Source organism: Orbicella faveolata, unplaced genomic scaffold (genome assembly GCF_042242905.1).
Source record: "Orbicella faveolata isolate gen_17 unplaced genomic scaffold, um_ofav_v1 contig_3, whole genome shotgun sequence".
In the NCBI taxonomy this organism is placed as follows: Eukaryota; Metazoa; Cnidaria; class Anthozoa; order Scleractinia; family Merulinidae; genus Orbicella; species Orbicella faveolata.
In genome coordinates this window covers 10,609,286-10,624,614 of record NW_028301558.1, presented here as the reverse complement: position 1 = coordinate 10,624,614, position 15,329 = coordinate 10,609,286, and the positions used below count along the sequence as shown (strand labels likewise).

The 15,329-nt window shown below is 42.4% G+C and overlaps 1 protein-coding gene and 2 pseudogenes across 1 annotated transcript; 1 reads left to right on the top strand and 2 right to left on the bottom strand.

Annotated features, from left to right (window-relative positions):
• The first annotated feature begins 8 nt into the window (after positions 1 to 8).
• Positions 9 to 14,580, top strand: LOC110065857 (transmembrane prolyl 4-hydroxylase-like). The gene is made up of 12 exons (XM_089298786.1): positions 9 to 68; positions 1,336 to 1,815; positions 2,623 to 2,704; positions 3,134 to 3,241; positions 3,767 to 3,855; positions 4,412 to 4,473; positions 10,817 to 10,851; positions 11,135 to 11,300; positions 11,442 to 11,499; positions 11,958 to 12,073; positions 12,454 to 12,544; positions 12,704 to 14,580. The coding sequence occupies exons 2-12, from the start codon at positions 1,660 to 1,662 to the stop codon at positions 12,941 to 12,943; spliced, it is 1,203 nt and encodes a 400-aa protein (XP_089154912.1). The 5' UTR covers positions 9 to 68; positions 1,336 to 1,659; the 3' UTR covers positions 12,944 to 14,580.
• On the bottom strand, positions 6,347 to 7,504 carry LOC149106334 (uncharacterized; annotated as a pseudogene).
• Positions 9,185 to 10,644, bottom strand: LOC149106333 (uncharacterized; annotated as a pseudogene).
• Positions 14,581 to 15,329: the final 749 nt, after the last annotated feature.

Here is a 15,329-nt window from a genome sequence, read left to right as displayed (position 1 = left end):
TTTTTGTTTGAACATTTATGAAAGCTTTGCGTTTTCCCTTTGAAAACACGCAATGGAAACTTATAAGGGTAAGTCGCATTACCAATAATTTTTATTATAATTATTTTAATTCATAATAACTGACAATGATGCAAGCAAATTTTCGAAAATTTGGTTACAATCCTAGGGTTGTTAAGGAGAGCGATATATCGGCAAATATCGACTGGGGGTTATCAAAGGAATCTAATTGCCGAGTTTATTTAACCATTTTAAAATCTCAGTGCGAAAACTGAGTTTCATTAATGAATGTACAAGATTGGAAAAACATTATGGAATAAAATTCTATTCTTGAGAAAATACGTCTAAAGAAAGAAAGGCCTTCATTTTGGAGTACAAAGAATAGAATTTCGGATTTTCCATTTAATAGCAATCGCCAGTCAAAATTGTTGATAAATGAAAGCCTTGGGGCTACACTGATCCAGAGATTGCTTTTCAGTTGATCTGAAGAGAAAAGAAAGACTGTGAATAAAGAAAAGTTAGCTAAACTCCAGAATACCCGGCCACTTATTAGCATCTCATTGAATAAGAATAGCAACTATTGTTATATACCTCGTTCTTGAAAGCACACCGGCACATGTAAATAAAGTAGCCGGGTATTCTGAAGTTGCTCCGAAAAGTTCACTATCGTCTCTATTCAGTTGGAGGTCTCGTATATCACCAAGAGACCATGATCTGTTGATATGAGTCAATTAAAATTTCCTTCAAACTTAAATTGAACCATTTGATTAACATTATTTGAAATATTTAGCATGGTTTTCACTCGAATTTTGAAAAGAAATTGGTTTTACATTACTTCGCTGCGTGATTGACGTAAAAGTCTCGCGCCACTTTTTCATCCAATTAGATTTAAAACTAAAACCAGTCGTGATTTTTTTCCACTTTTCCTGTCAGCTACATGTATTGATTTGTTCATTAATCGGATTGCCTGTGTCTTACTTTGTTTTTAAGTCACTCAAATTGAAAAATGCTCTCTTTTACTGGAGCAATCAGATAGGAAGGATAGTCCAGACCCTGTTGTCATATACTGAATCCGAACTGAATTTGGCATAAGGAGTTTTAGCAATGACAACGGCGACGTCAAGGACGACGCCTTGTGAAAAACGGATTTATATTTTACCCTCGAGTGTCGCAACTGTGTAGATCTGTTCAGTATGCCCATCGGTCTAAAAACCTGCTCAGGCTGAATTAGTAATGACAGCCGGTTCAATTCCAAAGGAAGATACGAAAAATTAGCCATTGCGGTACACGTTCTCCAAAATACGTATGACTTTGTCATTTCATGTTGTTGTTTTGCAGAGGACGACAAAGAAATGTACAAGGATTCAAAACGCACATGAAGAACCATTGTTCTGCTCATTAAACCTTTTGTTTGGTGACGTTCTCGTTGCCGTCGCCGTCGTGGTTTGCTAAAACTCCCTGGCGCGCACAAAATCTATAGGTTCCAAGCCCCTGGCCTTAGAAGAAGAAAAAAATGGGAACGAGTCTCGCAGTCTGGATTGATGAAACGCCTGTCAAAATCCTGCACAAACTTGTCTACGTGGACTAAAACAAAAACACGAGATTCATCGTAAGTTCTTATTGTTATTGCAATATCATTCCGCCTTCGGAAATGTTTCGATCATGCTGCTGGTAGTCTTTAGTTTGTTTATTGAACTCGTTTTCTGTGGATTTTTCTTCGTGGTTTCTCTTGATCCTGAGACTTGCTCGGCGAGAGATCAAGATTGCAACGCGGAAGTGAAGGAACATCCGAAACTTGTAAGATTAGATGGTGTTCAGGTGAGGCGAAATTAATGCTTAAGCATCAAATGCATCTGCTGAAAAAGTTATAAGGTAGAATTCCTATTTGCACTGGACTGGATAAAAGTTAACAGTTTTTCAGAACATGACAGTTACAGCAACTGGTCTTACATGTTACATTATTTAAGTAATTCAATAGTAAACTTAATAATTTAATAACCTCCAGACTCTCCAGGTTTCTTGTGTGCAAGTAATCAGCGGCTGTACTCTTAGGCCGTTCTGTCTGTATTGTATATCAAAGAAATAAAAAAAATCCATATCAGCTATTGTAACATCAATTGATGACCATTGATTGTTGATGATGGAAACAGAAAAATGAGTAAGGTGCGAAAATAATAATTACCGGTATTGAACTCGAAAATTAACGTTAGTCAACGGGTATCAGTTTGCCAATTGCAAATGAACTGTTGTTGATTCTAAACAAAAATACACTTCATGTTCTCAAAGAGATAAACACAGTAAAATCTCGATATGAAGTTGGGCAGGTTGCAAAAGATATATCACCAAACTGATGGAATAAAATTAATGAGACTGTCAATTTTCAGTAATTTTGTCAGTGTTTTGGAAGGCAATAAATTTCATATAATTTATTGCAGTGAACATAGTTTTAAAACTCTAGTTTTGTTAGTTAATTCCCTGGATATCCATAAATAACTCAATGTTTATCAAACATTACTCTTAACATTGTTCCTGCTATGGAGATGTCAATATACAGACTCAATATCTTACAGGCCTGGCCTTATACTGTTTCACATTTTCAAACTTAATTTTATTGTCTCAAATAAGGTTGGCCATGTTCAAGACATTCAGTTGAAAGAGGACATGAAACACCAGTTAATTACTAAAAGCTTGAGACCACTTCTGTTCGGTAAGCAACATGTGTTCATCATGCTATCACTTAATTACTTGATATAATTTTCAGTTCTTGATTCAGTGACATGCCTGTCCAGCATTTTTATAAAGGAGGTGGGGAGGGGGGAAGTGGCATGGAGAAAAGATGAACATTTTTGGGATCTAAAAACATTTTGACTTATTTAGGCCTTAGTTATATTTTTCCACAGAAGTAATACATGAAGGATAAGAGCAAAAAAAAAAAAAGAAAGAAAGAAAGAAAAAAAAAGGAGGGCCACTGAGATCCCTTACACAGATTTAACATCAGTAAGCAAAATGGAACTTTTTATGTTGTGTTTACATGTACCAATAATATTAAAACATTGCAAATATGTACACAGTCAAGTCACTATCAGTCTTTAAATATTTATGAATTTAATTAACATTATTTTCTTTACCTTTCTAGAAATACCTGATTTCTTGAGTGCCGAGGAATGTGATCATATAATCAAACTTGCTGGTGAACAGGGTCTGTACGAAAGCACAACAATGCCTGATCCTGATGAGGATGAAGGTGATGGAGAAATGCCTACTAACAAAAAGTCTGATTTTCACTACAAAGCTTAATCAGTGAACTTTTAGCCTTTGGAGAGAGTTATTATCCCGGGGGAACTCCTATATGAAAAGCACAGGGGTGCTTGTCATACCTTTTAGTGTTTAAAAAAGTAGCTTTGGTAGCTCTTAGGCTGTTCAGCCTCAAAAGGTCCACAGCAGGAGCTTTTGCTGTACCTAATTTAGGGTGTTGAGCTGAAAAGATTTGACAGGAGGTTCTGTGTTGTTTTAGAATTAGGTACCTCTTTGGGGTGAAAAAAATTTCAAGCCATGCCCATAAAAGACTTATCTTCAGTTGGTACCTTTTAAGAGTTCTTTTTAAAATTTATGATGTGTTGAGCAACCTCGTCCTTTAAATACATCATGGGCATCCCCTCTCCAGGATTATTATAAGTTAATATGTTTATTTCAAATGTTTAATCAGTCTAAATTGCTCAGTTGCTTACTCATGTACTTGCTTCATTTGTTTGTCTTATTAAATGTGTAGCTTTGAGTGATGAAGAAAAGAATGAAAACTGTCAGCATTTGCTTGCTAGTGCAGATGAAGACAGTGATGGCAAGATCTCACCATTAGAGGTATGCCAAACAAGGTTTTAAGTAATGTTTAAGAATCTAATAGCAGTGTTTTAAACCAGATAAAACACATGCTGCAACTTTTTTGAACAGCTTCAAAAACATTTGTGGTAGATCTACTCATTTTGTTATCATTTTTTCTGGAGAAAATTGGCTGTAAAATTTAGCTGTGTCTTTATCAAATTTAAAGACACTCATTACACATTCATTTCCTTTGTATTTTCTTTATGACTTATTAATGAGTTTTTGAAAAATCACTTTGCAAACAATGTTTTCTTCCAGAGAAAATAGGTTACCCACCTCAAGGAGGGTTATTGAAAATTCCAAGGGGGGAAGAGCTAATATTTTAAAAAAAGAAAGTATGAACTGAAACTGGAATTTCCAGAGTGATGGGGTGGGGGGATTCAATTTAAAAATCCTTCTGTAGGAGGGGTATGGATAGCTTCGTGAATGACACAGTGAATTTTTTTGACTAATGTATAAACATGTGAAATTTAATTGAGAAATAATTTAACCTTCTGTCAAATTAAAATGACATTTAGTGGTCTTCACTTTTCAGTTTGCTATGTTCATAAGGAAGGATATGAACTTGTCAGTGAATGATACTGATGTTGATCAAATGTAAGTAGTGATTTGTGCTTAAAGTATGTGGCATGGAAAGCTATTTTAATAACCTAGATTTTATTTACTGATTGCTTTTCATAATAATATGTAGTGCTCAGAGTTAAAGAGTGTGTTAGCCTCTTTCAAAATATTATACCTGGAAGATGGCTAAGTTTATGTAAACCATGGCAGCAATGACAAGGAGATCATCCTAAACATAAAAGTTTCAGATAAACAGAATAAGTTAATGGTTCTACAGGAACATACATCATGGTACAAATATTTTCTCATTTTGCTTTGTATATCATATGTTGGATAGTAAGTATTTTGGGAAGAAAAGCTATGTAAAGTTTAATTTGGTGAGAACCAAAGTTTGAAACCAAATTTCCTAATTTGTGTTCCTGTGTGGGCCAACCCACACACGACCGCTCTTATGTGGCTTTGATAGCTCAGTTGGGAGAGATGATTGCACAGGTATCGCAAAATTTGTAGGTTCAAATCCCGTTCAAAGCTTGAAAATGTTTTCAGGTCTCTTTTCCAGTAGTGTTATGGCCGCATTCGCATCTATGATCATGTCTACATTTAATAGCTACTGTTGGAAATCTATTACTATCAAATTCCCTAATTAGCACTGATCTCCATACATTTCTTACAGCACTTTTGGTGAGACTTTTTTTCAAATATGAAAAGGTCGGGGATGCCCATTGGAAAATTTAAATTAAACCCTAATAAAAAACCATTCTGGGAGAGCTTTTTTTGACACCTAAAAGTTGCCACTTAAAATGGAATATGTTTGATTTCCAGCCACTGTTCAAGAAAGGAGCCTGCACTTGTAGACCAAACTATAGGGCCTTGCAGAAATTGAACCTAAAAATTTATCGGAAATATGGGTGTTTTTATTATTAATCTTTTGAGTACACCCTAAAAGATATTTTGACAGCTAACAATAGTGGTGTTTCATCATGAATTAAACTCGTCACAAATAGATGAGCTTGGGAACTGGTGCCTGAAAGGTTAGCGGGGAGCAGAAGCCGTATGCGGAAGGGGAGGTATCCATGGCAACCCTGAAAGCAGGAACCACCCCCAAAGGCAGCCGCTAACTGGCACCGTCACACTGATTGAATCAGTGGAAACAACTTACCTGACCCGTACTTACCTAGAGACCAGCAACCAAGAGGGAGGGACGGGAAGGGGCGAGAATCCGCAAAGATTCGCCAAAGTACAAGCAAATGATCCGCAACGATCAGCTGGCAGCACAATACGTGCAATGCAATGTGAGACAACAGCCCTGCAAATCTCCACAGGGCCGCCCCGCAAGTCACGTACCGTAAAAGGGGAAACCACTGACTGCATTGGTTTGAGTCTAACTTTGCCTAAATCATATTTAGCCACATTTAAACTCGTCACAAATAGATGAGCTTGGGAACTGGTGCCTGAAAGGTTAACAGGGAGCAGAAGCCGTATGCGGAAGGGGAGGTGTCCATGGCAACCCTGGAAGCGGGAACCACCAAAAAGAAAACCTTTCTCCAGGTGCTTGGAGAATGGAGGGACCCGAGAACAGGGTGACCTGGAACCTCCAATCCCCAAATACACCCCAAGCACCTAGCCCCACACAAACAAAGCGAAAAAAGGAGCAGCACACACCTGACCATGCAGACGTCCACCTGATACTGCGGGCCAAGACACTGAAGGCGCTCTGAAGCAGAAGCAAGACGCGGGCATTAAGAGGCGAAGCGGGTGACCAGCAAAGCCTAAGCCAGCGTTGAGCAAAATGGCACAAGAACCGCGAAGGGTATCTGGCTGGGGGGCAAGTTCGCTGTGCTTCTGGGCAAATGGCCTGACAATAGCCCGATGATCTGGTAGTCCACAGCCAGCGGAAGTGGATGCAGCCCTAGTGGGGGATTGATGGCCACTGAGAAGACGCCAGCTTGGTGGAGAGGGCTGCTAAAGACTCCGAGGGGGTCCCGATGTAAAGCTGATAGGCGGAGCTTGACCAGCGACCCAAGGCTTGTATTAGGTGATCAGGAACTCCATTGCATGCCGCCACAGTGGCAGCCCCGATGTGGAAACTGTGGCTAGAGAAGTTGCTTGGAATGTTCGCGGAGGCCAGGATCTACCGAAGCCAGTCCGTGAGCAAAGCATGCGAAAGAGGCTGCCCATTCTGGAACAGGAACAAGGGACCTGGAACGTCGCCTCTGCTAGTGAGATATGTCATCACTGAGTGGACCGCGCAGTGTGGGGGCCAGCCAAGGTTAACGTGGATAAAGGCACCCTTCCTAAATGGATCAGTCTTTGAGCCTTTGATCTTAACGCGCATGCACGTGGGCGCAGACAAGGAATCCACTGCAATGTCTTGCACTCCTAAATAAAGTGATGTAGAGAAGCTAGCCAGACTGGGCACTGTGAACTCTGAGGCGCGGAGAAAGCCAAAGTATGCAAGGGAGCAAGCTGCCCAGAACATGGGGTGATCTGGGAGACGAAGATCCAGAGACTGCCAAATCAGTAACATCAAGTCATCAGTAATAGGCAAGCGGGATGAAGAAGAGGAGCCCTGACAGCACTTGATACCGTGGACCACCCTCTGAAGGCGGAGACAGTTGGCAAGGGGGTCTGGAAACCCCTGTTCAATGTGGAGTGCTCTAACCCTGGACAAGTAGACCTTAGTGGAGGAGTGCTGAATTCGTTTGGCCAAGAAGGTAGCAAAAAGGCACAGCGTCCATTCGTCAGCAGGACAGGGATAACCCGAGGAATGGAGCTTACCAAGTTGAGTGCAGAAAGAGATAAACTGAGCTTGGGCCGATGCATAAGATCGACGCTTAGAGGGGGCAAGGCCCTGGGTCAAGAAGGAGTAGCACTGCTGTTCTAAGGCGGAGATGTCAAATCTGCCAGGAGTTCGAGGGGTACCACCGTGGGAAGAGGCTGCGCATCCGGGGCCAAGCGCCGAAATTCCTGCCAATTGAAACGAGATAAGGCATCAGCTAATTGATTGTTAACACCAGGTACATGTTGGGACGAAAAGGAGAAGCTGTGACGCGCAGCGGAAAATAACAGACTGCGCAGCAACCGCATTAGGCAAGGCACTCTTGACGTTCTGGTATTTAAGATGTGGACTACCGCGTCGTTGTCAGAGGGGAACAGGACATGTTTTTTGACCCAAAAATGTCCCCAGACATGAGCTGCGAGAACTATAGGGAAGAGCTCCTTGTAGGCAATAATAGACTGTGGCTGCTGGGACGGAGCCCAGGAGCCAGCAAACCTGTGGCACTTCATGTACGCTCCATAGCCGATTGAGCCTGCAACATCGGATGACACTTCAACATCAGCCTCGGGCAGCAGTCCTGGGAAGAGCCAGAAGCTAACACCGTGCCAGTCCTCCAAGAACTGTTGCCACTATAGAAGATCCAGATGAAATTCTCGGTTAAGACGAATGGGGTGATCTCTCCTCCGAAAGCAGCAAAGCAGATCAATCATGCGGCGTAAGAATGTCCTTCCCGGCCAGACCACCTTGGTAGCGTGATGCAAGTGTCCAATAAGGGTTTCAAGCTCACGTCTGTTGCACCATTTTCGAGGAAGCCAAGAACCGATCAGATTTTGCAGCGGTAACAACGTCTCCTGGGGGAGACGTGCCACTTGGTTGACAGAGTCGAGCTCAATACTCAAGACAACGAGAACTGTAGAGGGGCCCACACACTTGCCAGGATGCAACGGTAGACCAAGCTGTTGACACACCTCCAGAGCAGTAGCCAAATTCTGTGCGCACTGGAGGGACTGGGTGGGGCCTGCAGTAATGAAGTCGTCCAAGTAATGGAGGAGATCTGGAATCTGGTAGGAATTGACGAGGATCCACTCCACCATGTCTGCGATGGAGTTGAAGATAAATGGAGCCGATCGAAGGCCAAAGGGGAGAACCAGGTCCACGTAGAATTGGTCGCGCCACTTCATCCCCAGAAGGACGCGGTGGGAAAGGTGTACGGGCACGTTGCGGTAGGCGGCCTCCACATCAAATTTGGCCATGAGGACCCCCGGACCAAGTTTGGAGACTAGGCAGATCACCTGATCGACTGTGATGTAATGAAGGGTGAATTCTTTCGGGTCAATCCCGTCGTTGACACTAGCACCCCCTGGGGAGGAAAGGTCCACGATGAGGCGCCACTTCCCTGGTTGGCCTCTTTTGGGAATAACCCCAAAGCTGCTAACATGAAGATTCGGGTAGCGAGGAACACTGAAAGGACCTGCCACCCTACCTAGGGAAACCTTGTTGGCCAAATACTGTTCGACCACAGAGGGATGTTGAGCTGCGGATGGCGTGTTTTTCTTCGTGGACTTGAGCTTTTGGGAGGGAGAAAAACCCAACTGAAACCCATGGCGTAGTCCATTTAACACAAAATTGACCTTCTGCCGGTTGGGATGAAACCGCAACTCCCAGGCAAACTGCTCTGCTTGCAAGGGGGTGACTGCAGAAACTGGGGGGAGTCCGACTAGGAAGGAGAAAGAACAGGAGACACAAGTGCCGGTAAATCACAGCCCCAAGAAGGCCTAAATAGCCCTCCCAAAACCCCCTGAGTTACGCAGATGAACAGACAAGGTAACAAACGAAACAATCAATTTTAATAACACGAGAACGGCCGCAAGTACAACATTTAGTCCTGGATCCCTAATGGGCATGGCTACAAACCTAGGGACAAAAATACTCAATAATGGAAACAGTACAAGAGGGGGGTGGGCGAGTCTACACACGACGGGACTTGCTGCTAGACCGGGGAGGCGGAGAGTCAGGAGAACGCTAAGAGGACGAGCTGGGCTTGGTGGGTGTCTCCCGCGGTGCGGGCCATGACAGCTGGCACATTTGTGAGCAAAACGGCACGACGCTGAGGGAGCTACGCAATGACCCCGGTTCCATGATTTGCAAATGATCTGCGAAGAAGCAGCACCGCGGGGCTCGTTTTGGCCATCCGAAGAATCGCGAGAAGAGCGCGAGGACCAGCCAGCCGAGTGAAAGCTGAACAGCGTGCCGTGTAGTTGCGACCAATCTGTCAGGTTAGTGGCCGCGGCATTCTCTCTGAACGCTCGGTCGTACGACAACCAAACCCGACTGGAGAACTGGCGATATGTGCGGAGTATCAGGAGTTGATACTGCAGGAGATCTTTCCAGCGATGAGGGAAGTACGACACGATGATAAGGCAGTAAACAGAAAGCCTCCAACCATGTGGAAATATCTTCGATGCGTCGCTTAGGTTTCTTCGGCGGGGACGTTAACACAAGGCGCCCATCGAACAGCAACTGAGGCTCAGGCTCTGTGAGAACAATGTTCGAGGGCAGCAACTCGTGGAGTTCAACGAACTTCCCAGCCACGATCTGACTGACTAACTTTGCCGGAACGGGGGAAAACCCAGGGCCCGCCACGAACGGTTGATGCAACACAGGCAACGGAGCCAACGGTGTAGCGCTAACGGCGCTCGAAGGCAAAGCCGCATTGATAGTGCTAGAAGATGCCGAGAGAGCGAGCGACGGAATTGGAGCGGAGAAGGTCGACACAAAGGCAGGGACAACAAAATTATTTGGCCTACCTGAAGCAAGAGGAGTCGCCGTGGCCGGTGGAGAGGATGCAAAGCCAACGCCAGAAGCGGCAAAAGACGAGGCTTGGGCAACAGGTTGGCTAGGATTAGCCAGCGGAGCAGAAACGCCTCCGGAAATGGCCACGCTCGTGGAAGAACTAGAATTAGGACGGCTTGCGACTGGCTGGGCCGAAAGTACTCGCTGGACGGCGTTTGCGACGGCGGCCAGAAAGGCGGGAGACGTTGGCGATAAAACAGATGATGGCATAGTGGATGGAGCTATTGAGGCCACGCTAGAATCCACTGGCGTTGAAACCGGTGGCGAAGGAATTTCCTCGGACTCCGGCACGAGAGACAATGCATCGTAAGCCACCGACCGGCTGTTAAGCGTGTTTGTAGTGTGCATCACGTCAAAAGCGACAAAAACAGGCAATACTTAGAGCGAGAATCCGCAAAGATTCGCCAAAGTACAAGCAAATGATCCGCAACGATCAGCTGGCAGCACAATACGTGCAATGCAATGTGAGACGACAGCCCTGCAAATCTCCATAGGGCCGCCCCGCAAGTCACGTACCATGAAAGGGGAAACCGCTGACTGCATTGGTTTGAGTCTAACTTTGCCTAAATCATATTTAGCCATATTAAGTGAGACCAGAATCCTTGATTTAATCCGCGACCTTTTTATGTGGGAGTTGCCCCTCTCCCCCTCCCCCCCAGGATTTTGGTTTCGGTGATACGTTCCTTAAATTAGACTCATAAGATAGACTTGGAGTTAATGTTATTGACTTGACTTTATTACTCCCAGGTTACAGGAAGCTGACTTTGATAGAGACAATGATGGTAGGATTTTAAATAGTTACAATTTGGCTTTTGGTGTTTTTTTTTTGTTAATTGATAATAATGTTATTATTTATATTTGATTTTTGAAAAAACGAGCCTGTGTTTGTAATCCTCCGATTAAAGATGCTAGTAGAGGCTTACAGGTTAATTGTGTATCATTGTGAGGTTGGGTTTAATACCTTGAATAAAGAACTTTTCATCCTCTGACTTCCATCACTGAAAAGTTTATCGCTTCTCAATTATTCATGAAAAATTGAATATGTTTTATATTCTGTATTCTAAGGTTTAATTAGCCAAACAGAATGCCTAGAGGGTGATCATTTGGCATTTGATCATTATATGAGAGACTTGGAGGACAGGCATCCTCGGCAACGTTCAAGACTAAGTCAACAGACGTGGTTGAAAGTGACTGGGAGTACAGATCCTTTGTTACAAGAGCTGCAAGAAAGGTAAGAAAGAATATCTTCAGTTGCTAATTATTACTGGGAATGAATTATCTTCATTTTGTCGCTAAATGTAGCCGACAGTGTTAGGAAATTCACATTGTTAAACATTATGTCTTGACAATATTGGAACATTTCCATTTATAGGGTCATATTGTTGACTAAGCTACCAAGAGTTTTCATTGAGCGCAGTGAAGATTTGCAGGTAAAACTTATGGCTACACTGAAATTATGTGCTTGACTAAAACCTAAACTAAATACATGTAGCTAAATAATGGGCAGATTGACCCCTGAAGATGATGAAAAAACTTGTGTCTTTGTGTAAAGTGCAAGTGATGATTCACTGTCATTTGGTCCTTTAATATAAAGTGTAGTGGGGATCAACATCTCCGGGTTCCAAAACCAGCTCCTAGTTTTTTTTTAATGTATGGAGGTCACATGAATAGGCACAAATGGGAGAAATGATGGTGCAGCTGGCTAACTGGCTTTCCCACCAACCGTGTTTGTCTTTGTTCCTTCCTTCACCATCAGTGCCTGTTTTTACTTTGCATTATATTCTTGTCCTCAACTCCTGTTCTAACTTGTCTTCGCAGCCATTATTTGGTTGTTACACAACCTTTTCACAGACCAACTGAAATTATAACTTTCTTTCATTTTTTCCAGGTTGTCAAGTATGGAGTTCATGGTCATTATCATGCACATTACGACTCAACAGATGAAAGGGATTTTTCTACTTCTAGATGCTGTCAGGGTGATACTGGAAATTGCAGCTTGTGCAGGTAAGTTGAAACAGTCTAATTGACTGACCCGCTGGATTTTTTTCTATGAAATGTAGTTCATTTCCCACTGAAATGAATTTGAAAGCAAGACGAAAATCTTGTGTTTCATATGATTAAATTTATATCTCACAACAAGGAATAGAAACATCTCAGTGAGCCATATACTATTCAGTCATGTAAACTATTACCGGTAATACCAAAATGTGAAGATTTTATCACTCGTGAGAAAACGTGTATTACTTGTATCAAGAAGTAATGTTCAAACGTACACAATAACCATTTGAAATCTACATATCATGTGGCGATGTTAAACACATCTTGTTACCAATAGAGTGGCAGTATCCACATGTACATTCATGTACCTATTTTTTGTGATGTAGGTACATGACAGTGTTGTATTACCTCAATGACGTCGCCCGTGGTGGAGAGACAGCTTTTCCTGTTGCGGATGAAAAATATTTCAATCGGACGGTAATGTTTCCTTGCGGTCTTTTTCACGAAGGAATTTATTTTTCCATGGAGTACTTTGTTCTGTTGTCCTCCTTCCAACGACTGGATGGAGTGAAGTGGAACACTTGCCGCTTTCTCCTGGAAAATTTAACATTTTGTTTCTTGTATTTTTTTATGTAGGATTATCATGAGAAAGACCGGTCAAATTTAAGTTCTCACTGTTACGACGCCAATGTATTGGTTCGCCCCAGGAGAGGCACTGCTGTCATGTGGTACAATCACATGATCAGTAACGTGACTGGTTTGCTGGGACCACAAGACGAGCGTTCTTTACACGGAGGGTGTGATGTATTGGAAGGTTACAAGTGGATTGCGAACAACTGGATCAATGCACCATTTGAATGGACAGATCAAAATTGATGCTATTTGCAGCATCTATAAGATATTGTAAACCCTAGATGTAGTTATAGACAGCAACCAGGAACTAAAGAAAAATGACGGAAGTGCCTGGATTTGGTTTGCTGACCAGTTAAGGGCAGAAAACTCAGGTAATTTATTTGACTTTGGGGAAAACTCACATGATAAGCGACCTGAGTTTTCCTCGTTTGACCGCCACATGAGAATTAGGGACGTTACGCAAAACACAACGGCAACGGCAACGAGAACGTCACCAGACAAAGGGTTTAATGAGCAAAACAATGGCTGTGCTGTGCAAGTGCATTATAATTCTTGGTACATTTCTTTGCCGTTCTCTTCAAGACAACAACGTGAAATGACCAAACTCTGCGTTGTCTGGAGAACGCGAACCACAACGGCTAATTTTTCGTATTTCTATTTGGAATTGAACGCATTCGTAGCATATTCAGCAGGCGCAAGTTTCAATACCGACAGATACACTGGATAGTTCCAAATAAACGCGAAATTCCAAAGTAAAATAGAAACACATATTTTACGTGGCGTCGTCCTCGCCGTCGCCGTCGTATATGCGTAAGGTCCCTATTCAAGTGAAGACGCACTCATCGATATGGCGTGGTTTCCATGCGCAACTGTTACGGAGGCTGGTTAAAGCCAAGCCGACGAACGTTCTGCAGTACACACGTTGTCGTTTGATGTGATCTCTAAATTTTATCACTCGACGTATCCTTGAGTAAAAGTAACGTCACGTCACCAGCGAATCGTGCTGAGTTTGGAATAGGAAGTGTTTAGCTGTTATTTACCAAGCAGCAGGTCTGTATGGGAGAGTCTTGACCGAGGTCGTGAGTACAGATCGAACGTAGTTAGGTCTGTACACACGACCGAGGTCAAGATTCTCCTATACAGACCGACTAAGCTCGGTTAATAAGATGTTTTAAGTATATGGCAAACAAGAAAAATGAGCTGAACTTAAATCTACCAAAGTTTCAGAAGTGTAGCAGCTCTCGTAAGCTTGTAATTCTCTTCATTGTTAGCAGCTGTTATTGTTTTAGGCCTAGGGGCATTGTTTCTGTTGTTTGTTCTATTGTTCTCTCAAAGGGTAGCAAGCCATTCATGTCAGACCTTACGAGAGCTGCTACATCATCCCAACGTTTGCTCGTCCTCTTTACCTTTTTCTGTCATCAGGCTTTTTGGCACTTCCATAATGTGAATATTTTCTGGAACTAATATTTTTAGAAGAAAATACTCAGTGTTTTGTATTTTAGTGTGCAGCTTTTTCACCGCAAAATGTAACCTGTCTAGATGGAAAAATCTAGACCGCGGTCAATAAGTTCCGAGTCCTTGTGAGACACAGCCATAGAATAAATAACGATAAAGTTGTGCCACATCTCAATTCAAGAAGAGGTAGCTTACAACGGTTTCAGGAAGACTGAATGTGATAGATTCCAAAGGTTTATTGTATAAAATCAGAAATATGGGAAATAAGTGGGATCAATAATCAACGGGGAGAATATTTTTGTAAAAACAATTGAATAAGTACAAACAGAAGAGATGTATTTAGGTCTATTTATGAATCAGATTCTGATAAATTGTGCTTGTTTTTGTTAATAAAAATGAATATTGCAATGTCCGATGATGCTAAATTTGTTGTCGATACGTGCCTATTTGTAATAAAACGTATCTAGAAAGAGGTATTGATTAATTTGTTCAATAGAATGACAAACGGAGAGGAAGAAGCACCACCTCTCAACAAAGTGATACAACACAACCTTTTGACAATTATTTAATATAGGGGGGTGCCCTAGGGCGGATCTAGGAGGGCTCCTTCGAAACCCCTAAATTAAAAAAAAAAATGAGAGATCATATAACACGCTCACTTGGTCTCAGAATGCCGGAAATCCCATTTCCGAGGACAGGAAGACTGCCTTCGGCGGTCCTTTTCTCGAACCCCACCTCCAAAATCCTGTATTCCACCCAGAGTGCCTCCTCTCTCGGGGCGAAAAGCTGGCTCCGCCTTTTATAATGGCATGATGCCATTAAGATAAGAATGAATGGTAAATATGTACGACCTGGTGAGTTACAGAGGAGGTGTAACAGAACCAACTAGAGGAGAAAGTGATGGCCATGCTTATAAACCAGAAACGTATTGCAAAATTATTAATAACTGGGGACATCCCTAGTATGGTGCCATTGCGCTTTTGGTTGTCTCCTTCTCCACTGCTTTTTGTTTTTGTCTGTTTGTTTGTTTGTTTTTTTTGTTTTTTTGTTTTTAATTATTCATAATGTATTCGTATTGTATGGAGTAAATCGTAATAAATAAATAAATAAATAAATATTGTGTTGATACGCTGAGTAAATCGTAATAAATAAATAAATAAATAAATAAATAAAT

Excerpts from the sequence above, each read along its gene's own strand:
- LOC110065857 (XM_089298786.1), top strand. The coding sequence starts at position 1,660 with ATGCTGCTGGTAGTCTTTAGTTTGTTTATTGAACTCGTTTTCTGTGGA. Across the intron at positions 1,816-2,622 it reads TAAGATTAGATGGTGTTCAG|GTTGGCCATGTTCAAGACAT; the intron begins GTGAGGCGAAAT and ends GTCTCAAATAAG. Across the intron at positions 4,474-10,816 it reads GATACTGATGTTGATCAAAT|GTTACAGGAAGCTGACTTTG; the intron begins GTAAGTAGTGAT and ends TATTACTCCCAG.